At 52.9% G+C, this 21,407-nt stretch overlaps 1 protein-coding gene and 1 pseudogene across 2 annotated transcripts in view; one reads left to right on the forward strand and one right to left on the reverse strand.

Moving 5' to 3' along the window:
• Positions 1-9,946: 9,946 nt before the first annotated feature.
• LOC113606242 (transmembrane protein 25 pseudogene) lies at positions 9,947-13,753 on the reverse strand (annotated as a pseudogene).
• A 2,071-nt stretch (positions 13,754-15,824) lies between these two features.
• Positions 15,825-21,407, forward strand: part of POU2F2 (POU class 2 homeobox 2) — a 77,084-nt gene continuing 71,501 nt past the window's right edge. Inside the window, exons 1-2 of one of the 2 annotated variants that reach the window (XM_027079674.1) lie at positions 15,825-16,771; positions 16,956-19,420. In XM_027079674.1, coding sequence (XP_026935475.1) covers positions 19,384-19,420 — 37 coding nt within the window. In that variant the 5' untranslated portion in view covers positions 15,825-16,771; positions 16,956-19,383. Of the gene's footprint in view, positions 19,421-21,407 lie in introns of both variants that reach the window. The other variant, XM_027079676.1, reaches the window with a different exon arrangement.

The following is a 21,407-nucleotide window of genomic DNA, read 5'->3' on the forward strand; positions in this document are numbered from 1 at the left end:
TGTAGGAACTCAAGTTCCGTACACAATACTGGGAGCTTTCCTTCCTGGGCGAGAAGGGGACCTGGGCTGGGAGTTGGGGAGGGGGAGGGCAGGGATTCCCAACTGCCGGCTTTTCTTGGGGGAAAGGATGCAGCTATCCACGCCTGGGAACCTGTCCTGGACCCCTGACCTGTGTTGGTATACAGGGATACAGCGGCAAGTCTAGGAGTTGAATCCTGTCCGGGAGTCAAGACCTGATCCATCTAGTTGCTGTGTGATCCCAGACTGTCTCCATTTACCTTCTCTGGGAGGGAGGTAATGTCTGCTGGGCACCTAGATAAGATCTATTTAATACTTAGCCAGCTGTGTGAAGTAGGGATTTTGGAAGTGACTTGCCTCAGGAGTAGAGAAGCACTGAGATGGAAAACAGCGCTCCACTGGTGGATGCCGTCAGGTTGGGAAGGCAGGTGGGGGCTTCCAGGTGCTTTCTCCTTCCCTCAACTAGGGGAGTCTCCTTGGCTGGTGTGGGACACAGGCTTTCTTTTCACGACCTGTCAACATTTGGGGTCTTCCTCTACCTGGGGCTTCCCGTGCTTGGGGGGTGGGGGCTGCTGCTTGACCTACCCTGAGCTAAACTTCAGCGTCCGCCTCTCCCTCAGGCCCTGGGGCGTCTCCCCACCAACCTCCAGGTTGCCAGCGTTGGGCCCAGCCTCTTTAGCGGACAAGATTCAGGCCCTGGCCCTTACCCACCTCCACTCCCATCACCAGTTCAGTTCCTTGCTGAAGCCCCCGCCCCCTGCTTCAGCCCCGCCCTATTCCTGAGGCCCTCACTCCTACAAGCCCTGCCCCATGCCTTAGGCCCCGCCTGCTCCACCCTTTTCAGCCGGGGTCGGGGGTGGGGAGCGGGGTGTGCGTCTTTCGTGGCAAATGCATGCCGGAAGTAAGGGAGCCTAGCCTTGAGGCCGCGGGAGCCGGAGGCCGCGGGAGCCTGCGCAGGCGCAGTGTGTGCCAAGAGTCCGCGGTGGCAGGAACCTCGAGGCAGTGTCTTGCGCTTCCAGAACCTGCCTGCGCGCATGCGCTAGGGAGCTCGCCTGGGCTTGCCAGAGCCCGTGTTGGGTGTTTGACAGAGTCCTGAGGAGGCCTATTAAGTGGGTCAGACCCAGGCTAAGAGGACAACCCAGGGAGGTCAGAGAGCTTCAGAAGTCGAGAAAGATTCTATGGGGCAGGACATGGACAGGCTGCAGCCAAGGGAAATAGGGGCTTGTGGGAGCTCAGAGGAAGGCGGGCCATAGTTTCACAGAGGAGAGGAACCTGGAGCTGGCTCTTGAAGGATGAGTAGGAGTTCAGCAGAATGACAGAGAGGGGCCATTCCAGGCAGAGAACATTCCTCGAGGAGGCCTTAGGGAACATTCCTGAATGGGATGTAGAGAGACAGATGGACTGAGTCAAAGGTAAGTGGCAATGCAGAGTCAGCCACGCCCTCGTTCGGTCAGCAATCATCTCCTGCCACATTGCTAGCAGACACACAGGGGCCCTGACAATGACAACGTCAGGTGGTAGGTGAGGCATGCCCAGTGTACCTGCACAGCAACACATGTTCCGAGAGGGCTCCTGGTTGCCCAGCCCTGGGCTGGCTGGCCTCTGCTGGGGATCCTGAGAGGACTCTAGCCTGGGTGCTGGCTCTGGACAGCTCCTGTTCTGGTGGGTGAGCCAGACTGGGACACTGGGGGTCACAGCCCAGAGTGGTCAGTGACTGAACAAGCAGCAGAGGCTGGGGGTGCTCAGATGACCCTGGATGGAGGGACCCAGGAAATCTTCATGGATTGGGAAGCTCCCTGTTCATTTTATTAAAAATTATCACCACCACCGCCGCCACCAAGATACTTTTTTTTTTTTGGCCATGCGGCATGAGGGATCTTAGTTCCCCGGCCAGGGATCGAACCCACGCCACCTGCAGTGGAAGCGCGGAGTCATAACCACTGGACCGCCAGGGAAGTCCCGCCAAGATACTTTTGTGAAATATAACAAATACCACAATATAACATATAATTGTGAAATATAACATTCAGAAAAGTGCATAAAACATAAATTGTACAGTTAATAAGCTGTTGTGAAACACCCATGCCTCCCATGATAAGACATACATTAGCAACACCCCAGAATTCCCCCCACCCCCTTTCTGTCATGTGCACCCTCCTGATCACAACTCCTCTTCCCCTAGCTAGGAACACTATTCTTTCTTTTACAGTAATAATTCCTTGCTTTTCTTTAACTTTCTAGTTTTATGTCACTCAATGAAATAGTTTTATCTCTTTTTGAATTTGATATGAATGGAATCATACAATATGTTTTCTGTTGCGTCTGGTTTCTTTTGTTCAACCTTGTGTCTGTGAGATTCTTCCACGTTCTGTTTATTTGTAGTTGACTCATTTTTATTGCTGCATAGTATTCATTGTATGACCATCCCACAGGTAGGTAGTTCATGCATTGCACTGTTGATGGACATTGGGTTGTTAGCAGTTTGGAGCTGTACTGTATAATGCTGTGAACATTCTTACGTGTGTGTGTGTGTGTGTGTGTGTGGTGTGTGTGTGAACAAATGCTTTTTTTTTTTTAATTTATTTTTGGTTGCGTTGGGTCTTTGTGCGTGGGCTTTCTCTAGTTGCGGCGAGCAGGGGCTTCTCTTCATTGCAGTGCGCGGGCTTCTCATTGCGGGGGCTTCTCTTGTTGCGGAGCACGGGCTCTAGGCACGCAGGCTTCAGTAGTTGTGGCTCCTGGGCTCTGGAGCGTAGGCTCAGTAGTTGTGGTGCACGGGCTTAGTTGCTCCATGGCATGTGGGATCTTCCCAGACCAGGGATCGAACATGTGTACCCTGCATTGGCAGGCAGATCCTTGTCCACTGCGCCACCAGGGAAGCCCAATGCTTACATTTCTGTTGGGATATACCTGGAAGGAGAATTGGAGAATTCCTGGACATGGGCAAGAGTATGTTCAGGTTTGGTCAATACTGCCTAATTAGTTTCCTATGAATGCTGTAACAAATTACCACAAACCTAGTGGATTAACACAGCATAAATGTATTCTCTCACAGTTCTGGAGTCCAGAAGTCTAAAATTAGTTTCACTGGGCTGAAGTCAAGGTGTTGGCAGGCCCGTACTCCCCTTGGAGGCTCCACGTGAGAATTTGTTCCTTGCCTACTCTGGCTTCTGGTGGCTGCCAGTATCCCTTGGTCTGTGGCTGCATTACTCCAATTTCTGCCTCTGTAGGTACATTGCCTCCTCTGTCAGTGTCAGATCTCCCTTTGCCTCTCTTATAAGGATACTTGTGATTGCACTTAGGGCTCACTCGAATAATCCAGAATAGTCTCCTCATCTCAAAATCTGTAATCACATCTGCAAAGTTCTTTTTGTCACATAAAATAACATTCACAGATTCCAGACGTTAAGCCACGGACTTTTTTTTTTTTTTTTTTTTGGCTGTGCTGCATGGCTTGCGAGATCTTAGTTCCCTGACCAGGGATTGAACCCGTGCCCCCTGCAGTGAAAGGGCAAAGTCCTAACCACTGCCGGGGAATTTCCTTGGGGGACGTTTTTCAGCCTACTACACTGACAAATTTCTTTTCTAAATTGTTTATACCGATTTACTGTCCCACCAGCACTGAGTGAGAGTTCTCTTTGCCTCACATCCTTGCCAACACCTGGTATTGTCAGACACTTTTAATTTTGTGGTAGGATACCATTGTGGTTTATCTTCCTTCTCCCTCATGATTAGTTTCTGCTCACTCTTGAATGAGGAGTACGAGATCTTCGGGTGGAAAGAATGGGCAAGGGTATTCCAGACAGGTGGAATACCATTTATGAAAGGTCTCAGGAAACATTTGTTTAAACTGAGTAAGAGGTTGCTTTTTTTTTTTTAAGCATTACGTTATTAAAAGTAAAGAGTATGCAGAGAGAGAAATGGAACAAAGTCAAGGGTAAATAAGATGGTCCAATATGAGGCTCTGGTTGGGCAGGGAAGGGAGAGGAGCCAGGAAGGGGTCTGGCCAAACTGGCAGAAAACAGAAGGCTGAAGGGAGTGGAGCTCTCTCTATGAGCTGATGCCACAGGTGTGATGGCAGCGGAGGCCTGCCAGCCCTGGAAGTCAGGTTCCGGGGTCAGAGCGCAGGATACTGGATTTTGAACATGGAAGACAGTACTGGGTTGTGGTTTAAACCAGGGATTTTAAAATTTTATTTATTTTTTTAATTGAAGTACAGTTGATTTACAATGTTGTGTTAATTTCTGCTGTACGGCAAAGTGATTCAGTTATACGTATACATTCTTTTTTATATTCTTTTCCACTATAGTTTATCACAGGGTATTGAATGTAGTTCCGTGTTCCATACAGTAGGGCCTTGTTGTTTATCCATTCTATACATAATACTTTTATCTGCTAACCCAAAACTCCCAATCCTCCCCTCTCCCACTGACCCCCCCTTGGCAACCACAAGTCTGTTCTCTATGTCTATGAGTCTGTTCTGTAAAACCAGGGATTTTTAATTTGGGACCCAGAGAGCCCCGTGTTACAATCCTGGCTCTGCCCCTTTACTGAATGTTACCCATGACTTTTCTCCTTCCCTCACCCCCAAATCATTCAACAATCATTTACCAGGGTATACTTCTAGCTACTAGAGGATGGGTCAGCTCCAGTCCCTCTCTTGCCATGCTCTGGCTTTGTGGGGGATGTGATCACTGAGGGATGTGATCACTGTGGGAACTCAGATGAGGCAGACACCAACTCTAATCTGGCTTCACAGAACCCAGGCTTCCTTGAGCCTTAGGTCCCCGGGTTCTATCACCCTCTGTTCCACTTCCTCATTGACATCTGTTGACTCCTTGCCTTCTCCCCCTCATTCCTGAAGACTGTAGCACATCCTCACAGACTTCCTGTCCACCCCAGCCCCCGCCGTTCTGCTGGGATACTTAACCTCCGTGTGGTGACCCATCCTTCTAGTTATCGAGCGTCTTAGTCTCTTTCCACCTCATCCTTGGTGACCTTCCTCCCACACCAGCCGTCCACTCCCATGACCACACTTAGTCATGACCCGGAAGGGCAGTGCACACAGTGAACATTTACTGAGCACTTATACCACATGCCAGGCACTGTGCCAAACTGTTTACATGTTTACCCGTCCCCAAAACCTGTAGGGTTGGTATTTAAAGATGAGGATACACACTCAGGAAGGTGAAGTCACTTCCCTGGGTGACACATTTAGTAAAGTGGCAAAGCCAAGATTGTAACAGAGCACTCTCTGGGTCCCAAATTAAAAATCCCTGGTTTTAACCACAACCCAGTACTATCTTCCATGTTCAAAATCCAGTATCTTCTGCTCTGATCCCAGCACCTTCCTTCCAGGCCTGGCAGGCCTCCGCTGCCATCACACCTGTAGCATCAACTCATAGAGAGAGCTCCACTCCCTTGACCCCTCTGTTTTCTGCCAGTTGACCAGACCCCTCCTGGCTCCTCTCCCTTCCCTGCCCAGCCAGAGCCTCACATTGGACCATCTGATCTCTCTGGCTAGCTCTCTAATAGTCAGGGTCCCAGAGGGAAACAGAGGGTACCACAGCTGGGATTTCAAAGATCATTTAATGAAGGGACTTTTTGCAGAGAGTGTGGGTCAGGTTGAGAGAACCAACAAGGGAGGTGAAGACAGCGGGAAGTTGGGACCACTCTGAGGTCTGCAGGGGTCAGGAGAGGAAATGATATTACTGGAGCCCGGTGAGACCGTGGAACATACCTGAGCAGCGTCAGCGTTGTGGAGGGTGCAGCCACTCTCAGAACTACGGTACTCTGACTTCCCTGGCGGTCCAGTGGTTAAGACTCCGCGCGTCCAATGCAGGGAGCGCAGGTTTTGTCCCTGGTCAGGGAACTAAGATCCGCGTACCACGTGGCTCCCCCCCACCCCCCCGCCAAAAAAGAAAAGGGACAAAAAACCATGGTAGTGGGAATTCCTTGGTGGTCCAGTGGTTAGGATTCCGTGCTTCCACTGCCAGGGGCCCAGGTTGGATCCCTAGTTGGGGAACTAAGATCCTGCAAGCCACGTGGCATGGCCAAGAAACAAACAAACAAACCACGGTACTGATCCAGAGCTGGGAGTAGGAGGTGACATATCCAGAATGACCCAGTTAGAAGTCAGAGGGCAAGGCAGCCTGGATGATGCTGTTCATACGGGCAGAGAAGGGTGGAGGTGGGCCTGGAGGGCAAATGGAAAATGGGCAGCGCGCTCTGGGTTCCTGTACACCCTGGCCTCTGCCTCATCTATCAGCACATCCCTAACCCTGGTTCAGGTGGCTGAGATTGGCTCAGAGAAGAATGGTGGCAAAGTGGTACATATAGGTGCCACTCCGACTTCTTGGTCAACCCCCTGTCAGTCACCACGCTCCCATGAACATCCCCCAACCCTACCCTTTCATTCTCAACAAATAAAACTAAGGCTAATCAGTCATTCATTTCTTTCAGCTTCCTATACACACCTATAGGAATTCACACCCACCTTTACTTCCCTTCTCCAGGCTCTTTTCTAGTCCAGCCTCTCCACCCATGCATCGCCTATCATTATGACTCCCAGAATATTACTCCTTCATTCTTCCCTTCTCTGTTTCAACAGTGCTTCCTTCTCACTCCTTCTTCTTAGCCTATAAATATATGCAAATTTCTACCACTTTAACAACTAACAAGGACTTTGCTGGTGGTCCAGTGGGTAAGGCTCTGGGCTCCCAATACAGGAGCAGTTCCCCTGGTCGGGGGACTAGATCCCACACGCTGCAACTAAAGATCCCGCGTGCTGCAACTAAGACCCGGTGCAGCCTAAATAAAAAAACAAAAACAAGAACAAAAAACCTCTACCTCCCTTTACTCTGTGCCCCCTCTAGTGCCTGCCCTTTGTCTTTCTCCTCATCCCACCCAAAATTTCTTGAAAATAAGTATGAATTAGGGTTCTTTGGCTGCAAGCAACAGAGACTGACTTGCTAACTTAAGCAAGCAAGGAATTTATTAGAAGGAAATAAAGGTGGCACACACAGTGGAAGGAAAGACCGAAGAACCCGGCTTCAGAAAAGACTGGAGCCAGGGCAGGGGCGGGAATCGAGAGAGCAGGAAGGAATGGCGGTTTCCTCAGGGCCCTGGCTGCTGCATGAATCAGCTCCAACCAGGTTCAGGCGTCCTGTCACGTAAGCCCACAATTCAAATTCCAGGGAGAGCTTCTGATTGGTGCAGTTTGAGTCATGTGACCTCCCTTCGGCCTGTGGACAGCTGGGCACCCTGGCGGACAGAGTCTCATGGAATCGTACGTATCTGGTAGGCCATGGGTGGTTACTCAGAGAAAAATCAGGGAGCTGTAATAGACGGTGGGGAAATGGCTTCTGGGCAGGCAGAAACAATAGATGTCCGTGCACTCCTGCTCGTCAGTCAGCCCCAGCCTTCATCTCCCATCTGAGTCCTCAACTCACCGAAACCATTTGCACCGAGCTTGTTAATGACCTTCTCTTGCCAAATCCAAGGACATTTTTCAGTCTTTATCTGCAGTTTTTAACTCCATTGACCAGTGCCTCTCTTTTGAAAATCTTTCCTCCCTTGGCTTCTGCATGACAAATCAACCCAAGACTTAACATCTTAAAATAACAAACATTTATTATCTCATAGTTTCTGCAGGTCAGAAATCCATGAGCAGCCTAGCTGAGGGGTTGTGGTCTCTTCTGAAGGCTTGGGTTGTGTGTGTGTGTGGATGGATAGCATGACCTAGTTTCCCCCAGGGTGAGTGATCCAGTAGAGGGAGAGAGAGAGAGAGAGACAGAGAGAGACAGAGAGAGACAGAGGGAGGGAGGGAGAGAGAGAGGGAGGAAGGAGAGAGGCAGGAGAGTTGGGGAAAAAGAAAGACATGCACTACACAGGCAAGGAAGCTGTGGTGTTTTTTGTTTTGGTTTTTTTTGGCTTGCAGGATCTTACTTCCCCAACCAGGGATTGAACCCTGGGCCCTCGGCAGTGAGAGCATGGAGTCCTAACCACTGGATTGCCAGGGAATTCCCGGTGTGGTCCTTTTTATAACCTACTCTTGGAAGTGACATCCCATCACTTCTGCCATATTCTATTTATTAGAAGTGAGTCACTAGGTCCAGCCCACAATGGGGAAGGGATCACACAAGCACACGAGTATCAGGAGGCAGGGTCACCGGGGGCCTCGTAGGAGCTGCCTACCTCGGCTTCCATAACACAGCACATTCATGGTTCTCCTTCCTCCCTGGCAGCTTCTCTGGTCCTTGTAGGGGCTCCTCTTACTCTGCCCTGCCTTTGAAATGTGGCTCTTCCCCTGTGCTCCTTCCTTGGCCCATAGCTCTCTCATTCTTCATATTCTTCCTGAGAGATGTCCTCCACCCTCATGATTTTAGCTATCACCTGTATGCTGATGATGCCCAAATCTTCAGTGCAGACCTGTCTCCATGATACTGCACGTAAATACGTCCAAATATTGACTGCAGAGCCAATATAAACTCTTGGACCCAGGGCATGTCCCATGAGCACTGCAGACATAAGAAGTTCCATAAAGGGACTTGCCTGGTGGCGCAGTGGTTAAGAATCCGCCTGCCAAAGCAGGGGACACGGGTTTGAGCCCTGGTCTGGGAAGATCCCACACGCCGTGGAGCAACTAAGCCTGCGTGCCACAACTACTGAGCCTGCGCTGTAGAGCCCGTGAGCCACAACTACTGAGCCCGCGTGCCACAACTACTGAAGCCCACGCCCATAGAGCCCGTGCTCTGCAACGAGAAGCCACTGCAATGAGAAGCCTGCGCTCCGCAATGAAGAATAGCCCCTGCTCGCTGCAACTAGAGAAAGCCCACGTGCAGCAACAAAGACCCAACGCAGCCAAAAATAGATAAATAAATTTATATTAAAAAGAAAAGTTCCGTAAAAACTTCACTGGGGAATTCCCTGGCAGTCCAGTGATTAGGACTCTTTGCTTTCACTGCTGAGGGCCCAGGTTCAGTCCCTGGTTGGGGAACTAGGATCCCGCAAGCCTCATAGCGCAGCCAAAAACAAACACAACAACAACAAAAGAACTTCATTGAATAAGTTCTGTGCCGCCTCCTATTTTCTCCCAGCTCAGCAAACGGGACCTCCATCTACTCTGGCATCCAGCTGAGGAGCGTGCCCTTGACACCACTCTCTCCCTTACCCTCATATCCAAATGTGAAGCCTTGCTGACTGGATTTTCCTCAAGGTTTTTCCAGCCTGTGCCCTCCTCTGTGTCCCTGATACCAACGTCGTAATACTGGCTTTTAGTACCTCTTGCCTAGGCTATTGCAACAGCTTCCTGATTTCTCTGGCCCCCACTCAAAAATGCAAAACTGCCCTTGATGAAACCCCCATGGCCTCTGAGATCAAAAGATGCTTAATGACTGGGCCCCATCCAGCCTCTCCAGCAGCATCTTCCTCTCACAGCTTGTGCTCTAGCAACCCGCCCGCCTGTCTGCACACACCCTGCTCTTCCTCATGTGTCCGTTTTTTTCTGTTCATACTGTCCTCTCTGAGTTTAATGCCCCCTGCAATTTCGGGAGAATGATTTCCCCTTGAAAACTCAAGAGAATTTGAGCTCTTGACAGCAGGAGTTATATCCTCTCCTGCTTTGCATCCCCAGCACCTTCCATGGAAGTCACACTTATGTAGGTGCCTCAGCTTGTGTATGGAATGGATGAATGTATAAACTGGAGATTTACAGTAGCATAGGGTATGGGAGCTGGTTCTTTTTTTTTTTTTCACTCAGTCAAGTTTATTGAGAATCTACCACGTGCTCAGCACTGTCCTTGGCAGTGACGTGAGAAAAATTACAAAACAAGATATCAAGAAGGGAAAAATACACTTTGCACTCTGTTAATTTGCAATCTTTTCCACGTTGCTTTTCAAAAGTGTTCTCGGGTTGTTTGGGGATGTGATCTCCCTGCTTTTTCCATGTCCCCCTAAGGTTTCCAGCACTCTCAAGTTATGTGCCACTATGGCCATCCCCTAAAGAACAGGGGATGGGACAGGAAGAACAGCTTCCTGCTGATGGGGTAGTCAGGGCTGGGGTCCTATAGCGGGGTAGATACTTTCAGCGGGAACCCGTCAACCCCGAGGGCTCAGGGCACTCACAGTGAATCATGAAAAGGCCAGACTTGGGGAAGCCCCAGACAGGGCCCTGGGGCCCTTGCTCACCCCCTCCCCGGAAGACGTGCTTAAAGTGCTAACACTGTAAGAAAACAAGGCATAGCTACATGCAGGCCTGGACGCACCAGACTTCTCACCTCCCATTCTTCCCCTTTCTTGTGCTAACACCAGGCGCTGGCACCACCAGGGCCCAGGCCAGAGGGGAAGTCTAGTGCCAAGTGGAGAAGGTCCAATGTATAACCTGTGATGCCCAAGGGGGGCTGGGGCAGAGAGGTATGCAGCAAAGGGTACTGGTTTGTGCTTGGCCGGCGCTGCTGGGCCAGAGGTGAGTTCCTGTGCAAAGGGCAGGCTGGTTCTCTACAGCTAGCAGGGTCCTAAATTTTCCCTGAGGGAGCAAAGCTGCATAGCATGGGGAGGAGATCCAGGATGTGCAGGGCCCTCCCAACCAGGCATGCCCCCAGTGCTGAGGAGTACCGGTGTGGGGCAGAGCTGCCCCAAGCCGACAGGCCATGCCACGCTTAGATGCTGGATGACCTCCAGGCACACCTGGACAGAGAGCCCCATCCGCCTGGGCACAGGCAATCATGCAGGCCCTCAACCAGAGTTGGAACATGGGCTTAGGTCCAGCTGGCAGCCTTGCCAAGGATACCAGTGACCCAGAGGACAAGCATAAGTGGCAGTGGCGTGGCCTCTTCCCGTTGGCAATGTGGCCAGGCCTTGGAGGAGGACCGGGAGGGTGCCCAGGGCCCAAGAAGGAACCCTCTGTCTTGGCCTCAGCTCAGAGTCAGATCTCATCACTGCTCACACTGGACACCCGATAAATGTAGCCCAGCATTGGGAGACGGATGAAACCTCGGCTGGTGAGGAGGCCGCCGGGCTCCGGATCCAGAAACTCTGTCTGGCTGTTGTCCTGAGCCATCTACTGGTCCGCTGGTTTCCCTCTGGAGTCTGGAGTGAGGTCACTGAGCTGCAGGCGGGACGGGAGGGACATGTTCTCCCGCGGCAGGCGCACGTTGTTGAATTTCAGGTTGTTGGAGTCACTAGGGATCAGGGATGGGCGCCGGGAGGGGCCTGCGGCCGGAAGCGAGGCGCTGGTGACACCCACATCGTTGGTGGCCACCAAGGAGAGGTTGTGTGTCAGGCTGCGGAGCTGCGGCTGCACGGTGTGTTTGGTGAGCCACGGGTAGTTCTGGGCAGCCAGCACCAGGAGGTCAGAGGCATTGACAGTCACCGGCCCATCCTGGTCGATCCAGGTCACGTTGGCAGGCGGGTTTGCACGCGCCAAGGCAAAAAGGACGACCAGGAGGCCCGGGCCTTGAGCTTCCTGGTACTTGGCCCCAACCTGGGCAATCTCCAGCTTAACTGTACACCTTGCAGGCACAGAACTGAGCACTGACTCCACGGGACAAACAGGCACACACTCGCAGGTACACAGAGACAGCCAGCAAACGTGCAGCCTGCACCAGGCCCAGACACACACACACACACACACACGCATAAACACTCGGGTACACGTGCCCCTCCCCCAAAGGGACCGTCCTTCTCCCGACCCCGTCTCTCTCCTGCCCGCTTTCTTCACCCCATCTACGCCCCTTTTCCTCTCCTCTGGATTTGGGCTGAAGAGGAGGGGATCCAGGAGGCGGGGGTCACAAAACATGCCCGCCCCTGCCTCTGGGAGCTGGTTCTTGAAGTCTAATAGGTTAGCCAGGGGGAGAAGAGTGGGAAGGACATTCTAGTTATAGGGAACTGCATGTACCAAGGCCAGGAGGTAAGAGGAGGCGGATTCAAGGAAGTAGTGGTGGTCCGGTGTGGTCGGAGGATAAGATGCATGGTGGGCAGGGACTGGAGGGGGAGGGGAGCCAGATATTGCAAAGGGCCTGAAAAGCTGGCTAAGGGGTTTGGCTTTTGTCCTGTTGGCAGCAGGGAGCCCTGAAAGAGTTTGAAGCAGGGACTTCATCAGAGGCATGTTGTGGAGCAATCACCCCAGTGGCCAGACTGGAAACTGGGAGGCGAGGTAGGAAGCAGGTGCATCGGGCCAAGCAGGAGGTGTGGAGGCCTGAACCAGGACACTGGGGGCAGGGAAGAGAAGAGGAGATGCATATGAGAAATATTAGGTCGAATTCTTTGAAACTGCTCTTTTGTAAAAAAAAAAAAAAAGCTGATTGACGATTGGTAATTTTCATATGGTTCATCTTTTTAAAAAAATAATTTTATTGTTGTTTTCAGTTGGTTTCTACATTTTATTTATTTACTTTTAAATTTTTATTTTATATTGGAGTAGAGTTGATTAATAATGTTGTGTTAGTTTCAGGTGTACAGCACAGTGATTCAGCTATACATATATATGTATCTATTCTTTTTCAAATTCTTTTCCCATTCAGGTTATTACAGAATACTGAGCAGGGTTCCCTGTGCTATACAGTAGGTCCTTGTTGGTTATCTATTTTAAATATAGCAGTGTGTACATGTCAGTCTCAAACTCCCAATCTATCCCTCCCCACCGTTTCATCTTAATATTAAGGCGGGAAATGAACTGAATTCGATTGCAAGCCCGATTTGGATATGAACATGAGGAAGAGGCTGTCAGGCTGGGGGCCATTTTTCTTGACTTCATTGCTAGATCAGATGGAGCTGCTACTATGGGGGGAGGGATCTCAAGTGTGTGTGTGTGTGTGTTGGGGGGGTACGATGGGGAAGAGGCATTTCAGGTTAGACTTGTTGATTCTGAGGTGCCTTTGGGACCTCCAGGAGGTGGCTGGATATCTGGTCTGAAGCCTAGGAGAGAGGGATAAGCTGGAGACAAATTTGGGGTTACCGGCAGAGAGAAGACAGTTTGGGGTAGGGATGATTCACTCTGGGAGAGCAGCCGAGACAGCAGGAGAACCAGAGGGGTGAACTTTCTTAGATGTAAAGAGCATTTTTAAAAGATGGTTGTGACCGTGTGCTGCAGAGAAGGCAAGTCCCATAGGACTGAAAAGCGCCTGTTGGATGTAGCAAGGAGGAGGCCATCTGCAAGGGGGAACATTGATGGGGGTGGTCTGGACTGGGCTCTGGTGGAGCAGAGACTAGGCCCTGGCCTTGACACTGTCCCTTCATCCTCAGTAATGCATGGCTCCAGCCACCAGGGGGCAGTGGCCACATGGAATCCAGGCCGGAGGGATCCACTGGGGCCAGCAAGCTTGCAGATAGATGTGGGCAGTGGGCAGGGACTGGGGGGGCGGGGGGATGGCCCACTTCAGAGGCTGTTGCCTGGTGGGGAGGGACGTTCCCACGTGAAGGGAGCAGGAATGAAGTTCCGGAAGGACAGGGGAAGGAACCCCTGTCTGTGGGGCGGCCGAGGGCAGATGAGCGATTCCCAGTTCTGTCTTGCTTGCAGTTTCCCTCTTGTGGGCCTTTGCAGGTGCAGGTGGGGTTTATTCAACCCAGTACTCCCAATGGTCCTGAGGTTTGTATTTTGGACCTTGATTTTCTCTACTCTCATTACTTGATAGCCCTACTTTGCATTCTGTGTTTGAGGCATACTGAACTTTTTTCAGTCCTCACCTGCTACCATGTGAAAGTCCTTCTTCCATGGAAACGCCTTGCCCTCCACCGCCATCCTTAAGGTCTTATCTCAGGCATCACCTCCTCCTGGAAGCCCTCCCTCACTGCCCCCTCCACCTCCTCTTGGTTCCTACTGAGCACAGTTTTCCCTATCTTGAACCTTAACGTTCTGGCGCATAATTTTTTGTTTATTTATGTATTTTTGCTCAGCTTTATTGCAGTATAATTTAAATACAGTCATTGACCAACTGTAAGTGTACAGTGTGATGGGTCTTCACACACACAGGGTCATGTAACTGCCCCCAGTCATAATGCAAAACATCTCCGTTACCCCCCAAAGTTCCCTCCTGCCCCTTTGCTACAGTCCCTCCTCCCAATCCCAGCTCCTTTCCACCACTGAGCTACTTTTCTGTCACTAGAGTTTCGCTCTATCTAGAATTTTGTGTAAATGGAATCCTATCGTATATAGTCTCCTGTGACAAGCCTTGTTCACTTTGCTTTTCGGGTTCATCTGCGTTGCTGAGTGTGTCAGTAACTGCGTATTTCTTGTCTTTTTCTTCCCCACAACAGGATCTCTGTGAGGGTCACCTTTGTGTTTTCAGCTCATAGCACGGTCCTAGCGCAGACTAGCACTCAGTGAATGTTTCTTAAATGGGACTGAATCATATGGTCTGGGAGAGACAACCTAGAAGAGCTTCTTGATCCTTGGAAGTGCATAACGCTAGGCCCATCTGCAAGATGTCCGGTGGCCTTCACGTCGCTCTCCAGCCGCTCTTCCATTTGCCCTGGCCATTTCTAGCCAGCAGGCTCTCGCTCCTCTGCTCCTTTCTAAGCTTCTTCCTCTACCTGGTCCTTGCTTCTCCACTCCTACCCGCCCATCTGGCCTTTGGAAACCTCTGTACCACGGAGCCCTCACCTCCTTGAGTCTGCCAGCTCCTCCTACCACCACCTCCTGGACCCTCCCCCTGCCGCTGCCTCCACACCTCGGGCTGGCTCTGGGTACCATTCTCTGCCCCAGGAGCCCTTCTCTCTGAGCTCCTTTTGGGATGCTGGAGGCAGCTCTCTGCCCCATCCCGGGATGCTGAGTTATGATTTCTCTTCCCTCCTCTCTTCTGCTTCCTGCCATCCCCCTTCATGCCCCACTCAAACACCTTCCCATGGGAGGACCTTGGGGGAATCTCTAAATTTTGTACTGGCCAGAAAAACCTCTATCTCTCTGATTTCTTTCCCTCTCCTCCTTCCCTCCATCTCTCATCTCTTTTCTCCTCTCCCCAGTCTGGGTCCCTCTTCTTGACACCCTTAGCCCACTCTCTTCTCGCTGGTCTCCTGTCCGCCCCACTTACCTCCTTTCTCCTCCAGTCTCCCCTCCGTTCTCTCCATCCATTTACCTGCTGTCCCTGTGCTCCGCCCTTTCTCATCCACTGTCTCCTGTCTGCCTCTGTCCCCACGGCCTCCTTCCCTCCTTCCCGAGGTCCCATTCCACTTCTACTTCTCTTTTTCCCCCCCTTCTTCTTGTACCACTTCTTTCCTCCTTCTCTCAGTTTCCTTCCCCCACCCCATGTGCCTCCGTTTCCCATATCTTACCCCCTTTACCCTCAGGGGTGTAAGGGAGACCCAAGACTTGTGAGCCAGACACAAAGACACACACACACACACACACACACACACACACACACACACGGCCACAGATGCGTGAACAGACACGTTGCATTAGCGAGCATGTGCCTCTATCCAGAGGTGCGTTCAGATATGCAGACACAATTATAAGTATCCATAGCTTACAACATATTGCATTTATAGCACCAGGTACCGTTATTTTTACACAAGTTTCTGAAATGTGAATGGGCCGAACGAGGAAGGGTGAGAGCGAAGCACACAAGTTCACTCACAGGGGAAGAACTGCGTGCATGCATATCTGTACCCAGACACAGCTCTCGCTCAGACCCACACACCCACACACACACACACTCTTCAGAGGAATCCACACTTCTGGAATCAGCGCTCTTTCAGAAGCAGGGAGAGCATGCACATTTTCCCAGCATTGTGTGCCGTGTCCCGCATACATCTTCGAACGTGCCTGGTGGCTGCCTCAACCCTCCCAGGGTTATGACTCAGGGACAACCTGCCCCCAGGGCTGTCCTCCTGCATCTGCTTCTGGTACATGAGGAATGTCAGCTCCTGCTTGATACAGATATTCTGGATAATTAGGGGATACCTATCACATGCGGGCCACTCAGCATCCTGTCTAGGGAGCGTCTGAAATGGATGGACTTCCCACGTAGCAAATCAATAGTTTTGGGTCCTTAACACCGGTACTAGTGTCCTTAGTGCGTATTCATCATACACATAATTATTACATACTTGGTCATTCTTAGAAGGGATGAGCCCTCACCGCATGCCGTCCTTTTAGGTGCTGGGGGGCGAGGCAGAGCACAGCCCATCCTTGGCCTTGGCCCCAGCCCTGGCCTGGAACCTCCCTTCTGGCAGTCACCCTCTGTCTGTTGTGCACACACACACCGGGGTCTGTTGGGTAGTTCATTGCAGGGTCCGTGTTCCTCCTTGCTCCTTCCAGGGTGGGCCATTCCTGTGTTGTCATTACACACACACCTTTTTGGGGGGGTTTCCTTCTTACTAGCGGGACCCATGTGCCTTTGTCTGCAAACGGAGTGGGAGTTTCTTACAGTAACTTGTGTTATACTCATGCTGTGGGTCTCCAGGATCTGCTCATGGGCCTCTCTCACGTTGACACCAGGGAGGCCCATTAGGTCGTGCGCCTGCTTCATGGGCACAGGCCATACAGTACTCCCTGCGTTCATCTGCGCTGTGCGTACACAGTGTGGATTCTGGCAAGCTGCTTGGTATGTGGTTCCTCCATCCATGCCCTGTAGTTCTTGTGTGCCTAGTTTGTGTGCAGGTGGGGCAGGCATTTCCTGTATTTATCCGTGTCCTGCACAGTCAGTGTGGGTGGGGCCTGAGGGCCTGAGGGCCTGTGATGTGTAGGAGGTATTAAGTGGTTCCACGTCTCTTGTGCACGGCTGCGAAAGTCCCTGTACCTACTTTGTATGCACATGGGGTGAGTATTTCTTGCATTTATTTGTTTTGTGCACACACTGTGGGTCCCAAGAGGCTGCTGCGCACACGGGGTAGTAGGTACTTCCGTGTCTGTTAAGAACGCTGCACGGTCCCGTGTACTTACTTTGTACGCCCGCGGGGTAGGTGTTTCCTGTATTTATTTCTGTTACGCACTTGCATTGTAGGTCCCGGGAGCCCTCTCGGTACGGTACACGTGGGCAGTTGGTGATTCTCATGTTTCTCTCACGCACCCAACGCGACGATCCTGTGTGCCCATTCAGTCGGCACGGGGCAGCCGGATGACGGGTAACAAAGCGACAGGCAGTTGCTGAGCCCAGACCGAGCCCTCCTCCCTCAAACCCCTTCCTGGTCTGGGTACCACTCGCAGCCCCATCCTCTGCCCTGCACCGCAGCGTCCCCGCCGGCCGGGGCCGGCGGCCACGTGTCCTCAGACTCGGAGCCGACTTTGCCCGGGGCCCAGGGTCCCTTCCCCTTCAGCCTCCCTTTCCTTGCTCTCCCTCCCCAGCCTTACTGTGTCGGGCACAGGGGAGGTGTTCAGTGACCGTGTCCTGCCCTCCTTGCTTCCCTCCCCTCCCTGCTATTTTTGTCTCCCCCAACCTGCTCTCCTGTTCTCTCCCCCTCCGCTCCCCTAGACCCCCTTGTTCCTCTCCTGGTCTCTGCTCTCACCCCAGCCTGCACCTAGCTTTCCCTAGGCTCTGCCTCTTTGTCCCCCACCCTGCCACACACACCTTTTCCAGTCTCATTCTGTATTTCGGACTCTCCATTTATCTCTTGGTGTCTCTGTCTTGTACCTCCCTAAGGATTTCTGTCCACCAGGGCGCCTCTTCCAGTGTCTGTCTGTCTCCATCGACTGTATCTCTCTCTGTCTTTTTAGATGTCTCCTCTGTCTCTTGCAGTCTCCGTCCAGGTCTCTGTATCTCTGTGTTTCTCTGAGTCATCACTTTGCCTCTGTAAACCTCTGTCTTTGCTTTCTGTCTCTCACTGTCTGTATTTCTTCTTGTCTCTTTTTCCGTCTTGGCCTCTGTGTCTCTCTTTGCACAGTTCTTGCTTTCTGTCTCTTAGGTTCCCTCTCGGAATCCCTATGTTTCTCTATGTTTCTGTCTACATCTCACGAGTCATCTATCTCCTTGCCTCTGCCCCTCTCTCTCTGTGCCTCTTTCTCTTTCTCTATCTCAGTCTCTGTATCTTTTGGTCTCTGTCAGTGTCTTTCTGGCTTTGCCTCTCTTGGGCTCTTTCTTCATATCTCTCTGACTCTGCATGTCTCTCTTATCTCCGTGTCTGTCTCTCTGTGCCTGTCTCTGTCTCTGTGTCTTCCTATCTCTCTATCTCTCCAGCTCTGTCTTGCCTCTTCCTCCCTCTTTCTCTGAGTGTGGCTCTTTCTCCTATCTCTGGTTCTTGCATGTCTCTCTCTCTTATCTGTGTCTCTGTCTCTCTCTCTCTGTGACTATTCACATCTGCTGTCTGTCTGCTTCTTTGTGGCTGTTTTTTGGCTCTTCATCTCTCTCTCTGTGTGGATCTCTTCTCCTTATCTCTTTGTCTCTGAGTGTCTCTGGTTCTTAGTGCCTCTCTCTGCTTTCATGTCCCCATCTGCTCTCCCCATCTCTCTCCTCACCACCCGCCCATGCCTGTGTCTACATGTTTCTGTGTGTCTCTGGCATCTCTCTGCCTCTGTTAGTCTCTCCCTGCCTCCGTATCCCCTGTACTCCCACCCTCTCCTCTCTCCCTTTCCTTCCTGTATTCTGTGTCTCTGGTGTCTCTTTGAGTCTCTGGGTCTTAGGACATCTCCCTGCCTTTGAGTCCCCCTCTGTTCCCCACCCCTCTCGCTCTGTCTCTGTGTTCATATGTTTCTGTGTGTCTCTGTGTCTCTCTGACTCTATGTCTCTGTCTCTGGGCATCTCTTTGTCTCTATGAGTCTTTCCCTGCCTCTGAGTCCTCTGTGCTCCCTGCCTATTCCCTCTCCCTTTTTCCCCTTGTCTCTGTCTCTGGATGTCTCTGTGTCTCTGTGAGTCTCCTGGCCTCAGGGCACCTCCCTGCTTTTGAGTCCCCCTCTGCTCCCTGCCCCTCCCTTTCCCCTCTGTCTCCTTCTGTGTGTCTCTGTGTATCTCTGTGTGTCTCTGTAGGTCTCTGTGCTTTTCCTTGTCTCTGTGTCCCCCTCTATTCCCCACCCCTCTCCTCTCTCTCTGTTACTGCATCTCTATCTGTTTCAGCCTCTGTCTGTTTCAGCCTATCTCTGCGTGTCTCTGCGTGTCTCTGTCTCTGTGAATCTCTGTGTCTCTGTGAGTCTGGGGCCTCTCCCTGCCTCCGTGTCCCCTGCGCTCCCCGCCCTCTCCCTCTCCCTCTCTCCCCCCCTCGCTCTCTCGCTCGCGCTCTCTCTCTGAGCATCCTTGGGCCCGGGGTTGCCATGGGGACAAGGTGGGAGCCGGGGATGGCGCGCGCCTGGGCTCGCGCCGGCAGCTCAGGCGAGGAGCAGCGGCCAGAGCAGCGCCAGCAGCAGGCAGCGAGCGGGCGCGGGAGCGGGAGCGGGAGCGGGGGTAGCGTTGGCGGCGGCGGCTCCTCCTCGGCCATCCCCTCGGAGCTGTGCAGCTGACGCGCATGGCGAAGACAGCGGCGCCTACCGATGGGAGCAGCGGTAAGGCAAGGCGGCGCGGCGCTGCCGGGCGGGCGGGCGGGCGGGCGGCGGGCAGCCTCCTCCTCTCCCCAGCTCGCCTGCGCGCCGCCCGCCCGCCCTCCCTTCCTCCCTCTCCCCTCGCAGCCCCTGCCTGCCCGCCCGCGCCGCGCTCGCCCTTCCATTTAAAAATCTTTAAAACTTTGCATATTAATATCTGCGCTTTGCATAATCTGACCCGCGCTTTATTGATTGCAAGAAGCTTAATGCAGCCGGCTCGGCCTATTGCAGAGAGCTCTCCGGGCGGGAGCCGGGCGGGCGCCGCTCGCTCCGCACCGCGCTCGGGCTGCCCGCCGCCGCTGCGGCCCCGGCCCTCTCGCCTCCCTCCCGGCGCCCGGCGTCGGGGCTTTGCCCCCTGGCTGGGTATTTTTATTATTTGGGGGCGAGGTGTGTGTGTGGGGTCGGCTTACTGTTGGTGGCAGCGAGGGAACCAAAGGAGAGATGTGCGTGGTTGGGGGGGGGAGGGATGGGAAGAAATGGGGACGCAGAGGAGGTGAAGAGGGAGAGAAAAAGGGGAGAAGGGGCAAGAAGGAAGGGGAAAGGAGAGGCGTAGAGGAGGAGGCAGTAGAGAGAGGAGAGAGCAGAGAGCAGTCGACTGGGGACGGAACTGAAAGGACGGAGGAGCAGAGCGGAGACAGAGAAGAGAAAGGAGGGAGGCCCAGGAGCGCAGACTAGAGAAAGAGCGGCCGGCCGGGAGCTGGCGGAGGAGGCGGGCGGTGGGCGCTTTCATCGCTGCCGCCCCCAGGCCAAAAAAATAAAGGAAAAGAGGAAAAAAATAACACCAGTAAAAAGACGAAAATAAACCACATCGCGGCTGGGGCCATCATATACAAAAAGGAGCGAGCGCAGAGAGGAGAGACAAGGTGGCATCTGCGCCCGACTGGCTTCGTTCGGCGCTTTGGAGAGGCTCCCCGGGCTGGGCGGGATCCCCATTTTGGACCCTGCATTTGGGGAGCGGGCGACTGTGGAGAAAATGAGGCGAGAGGGGGTCAGGGCTGGTGGCGGTGCCGCCTGTTTGTTTGTTTGTTTGTTTCCTCCCTTTCCTGGGGGTGTGGGGGCCGGTGTAGTGCGATGATGGTGAGGTTATTGGTTGGTGATGCTGTCTGAAGCTCGGAAGCAAGCAGGGTGCATGGGGGGGGAGAGGTAAGAGGGCACGGGCAATGAGCAAGGGCTGGGGGTGGGAATGAGGGGCAAGAGAAAGAAACGGGGTGCCTCGGACTGCCAGAAGGGTGGAAGCCGGGATCGGGGCTCCAAGAGGCATCGGCATCTCTGGCCGGAGAGGTGGGCAGCAGAGCTCCAGGGCCCCGGAGCGATGTTGGGGAGCCAGGGTGCGCCCCTCAGTTCTCTGGGCAAAGTCTGTAACTTGGGGAACCCCCCTTGGCCGCCTCCTCCTGCCTCTTGTCTCCCTTCTCTTTTCTTCCTCTCATGTCCTACCTCGGGCTCCTTTTTCTCCATCTCCTTTGCTGGTGTCTCTTTCTCTCTGTTTTCCAGTTTCTCTGTCTCTTCCTCCTCTCCACAAAAACTACCCCCCCCCCCCTCCGGTTTTCCTTTTTTTCCATCTTCCTTTTCTCCACCCTCCCTTTCTTTTTCTCTCTTTTCCCCCTTCCCCCTGTCTCCCTCCCTGCCACTCGTTTTCCCTGTCGCCCCGTCCTTTCTACCCCCTCCCTCAGCTTCATTTATTCATCACTTTTGTAGCATTCGGCTTGAACAGCGTGCCGGGGAGAGGGGCTCTGTGCAAAGACAGGACTGCCCCAAGTTCCCACCAGAGCCTAAGCCTTATTCCGCAGACCCATGTGTTTCCACCCTCTTTCATCCCTGCTGGGGGCGTGGGTCTGCCCCGGGTTGGGGGGCTCTAGCGCCATCCCCCGCTTTCCTCTGGCCTCCTGGAGAAGTCCTACTGGATGCTTACTGGGGCCATGGCAGGGGGAGGGGAGGACTTTCAGTGAGGGCT

The sequence above is a fragment of the Aethalodelphis obliquidens genome, unplaced genomic scaffold (genome assembly GCF_003676395.1).
Source record: "Aethalodelphis obliquidens isolate GAN/ISIS:26980383/991018 unplaced genomic scaffold, ASM367639v1 scaffold43, whole genome shotgun sequence".
NCBI lineage: Eukaryota > Metazoa > Chordata > Mammalia > Artiodactyla > Delphinidae > Aethalodelphis > Aethalodelphis obliquidens.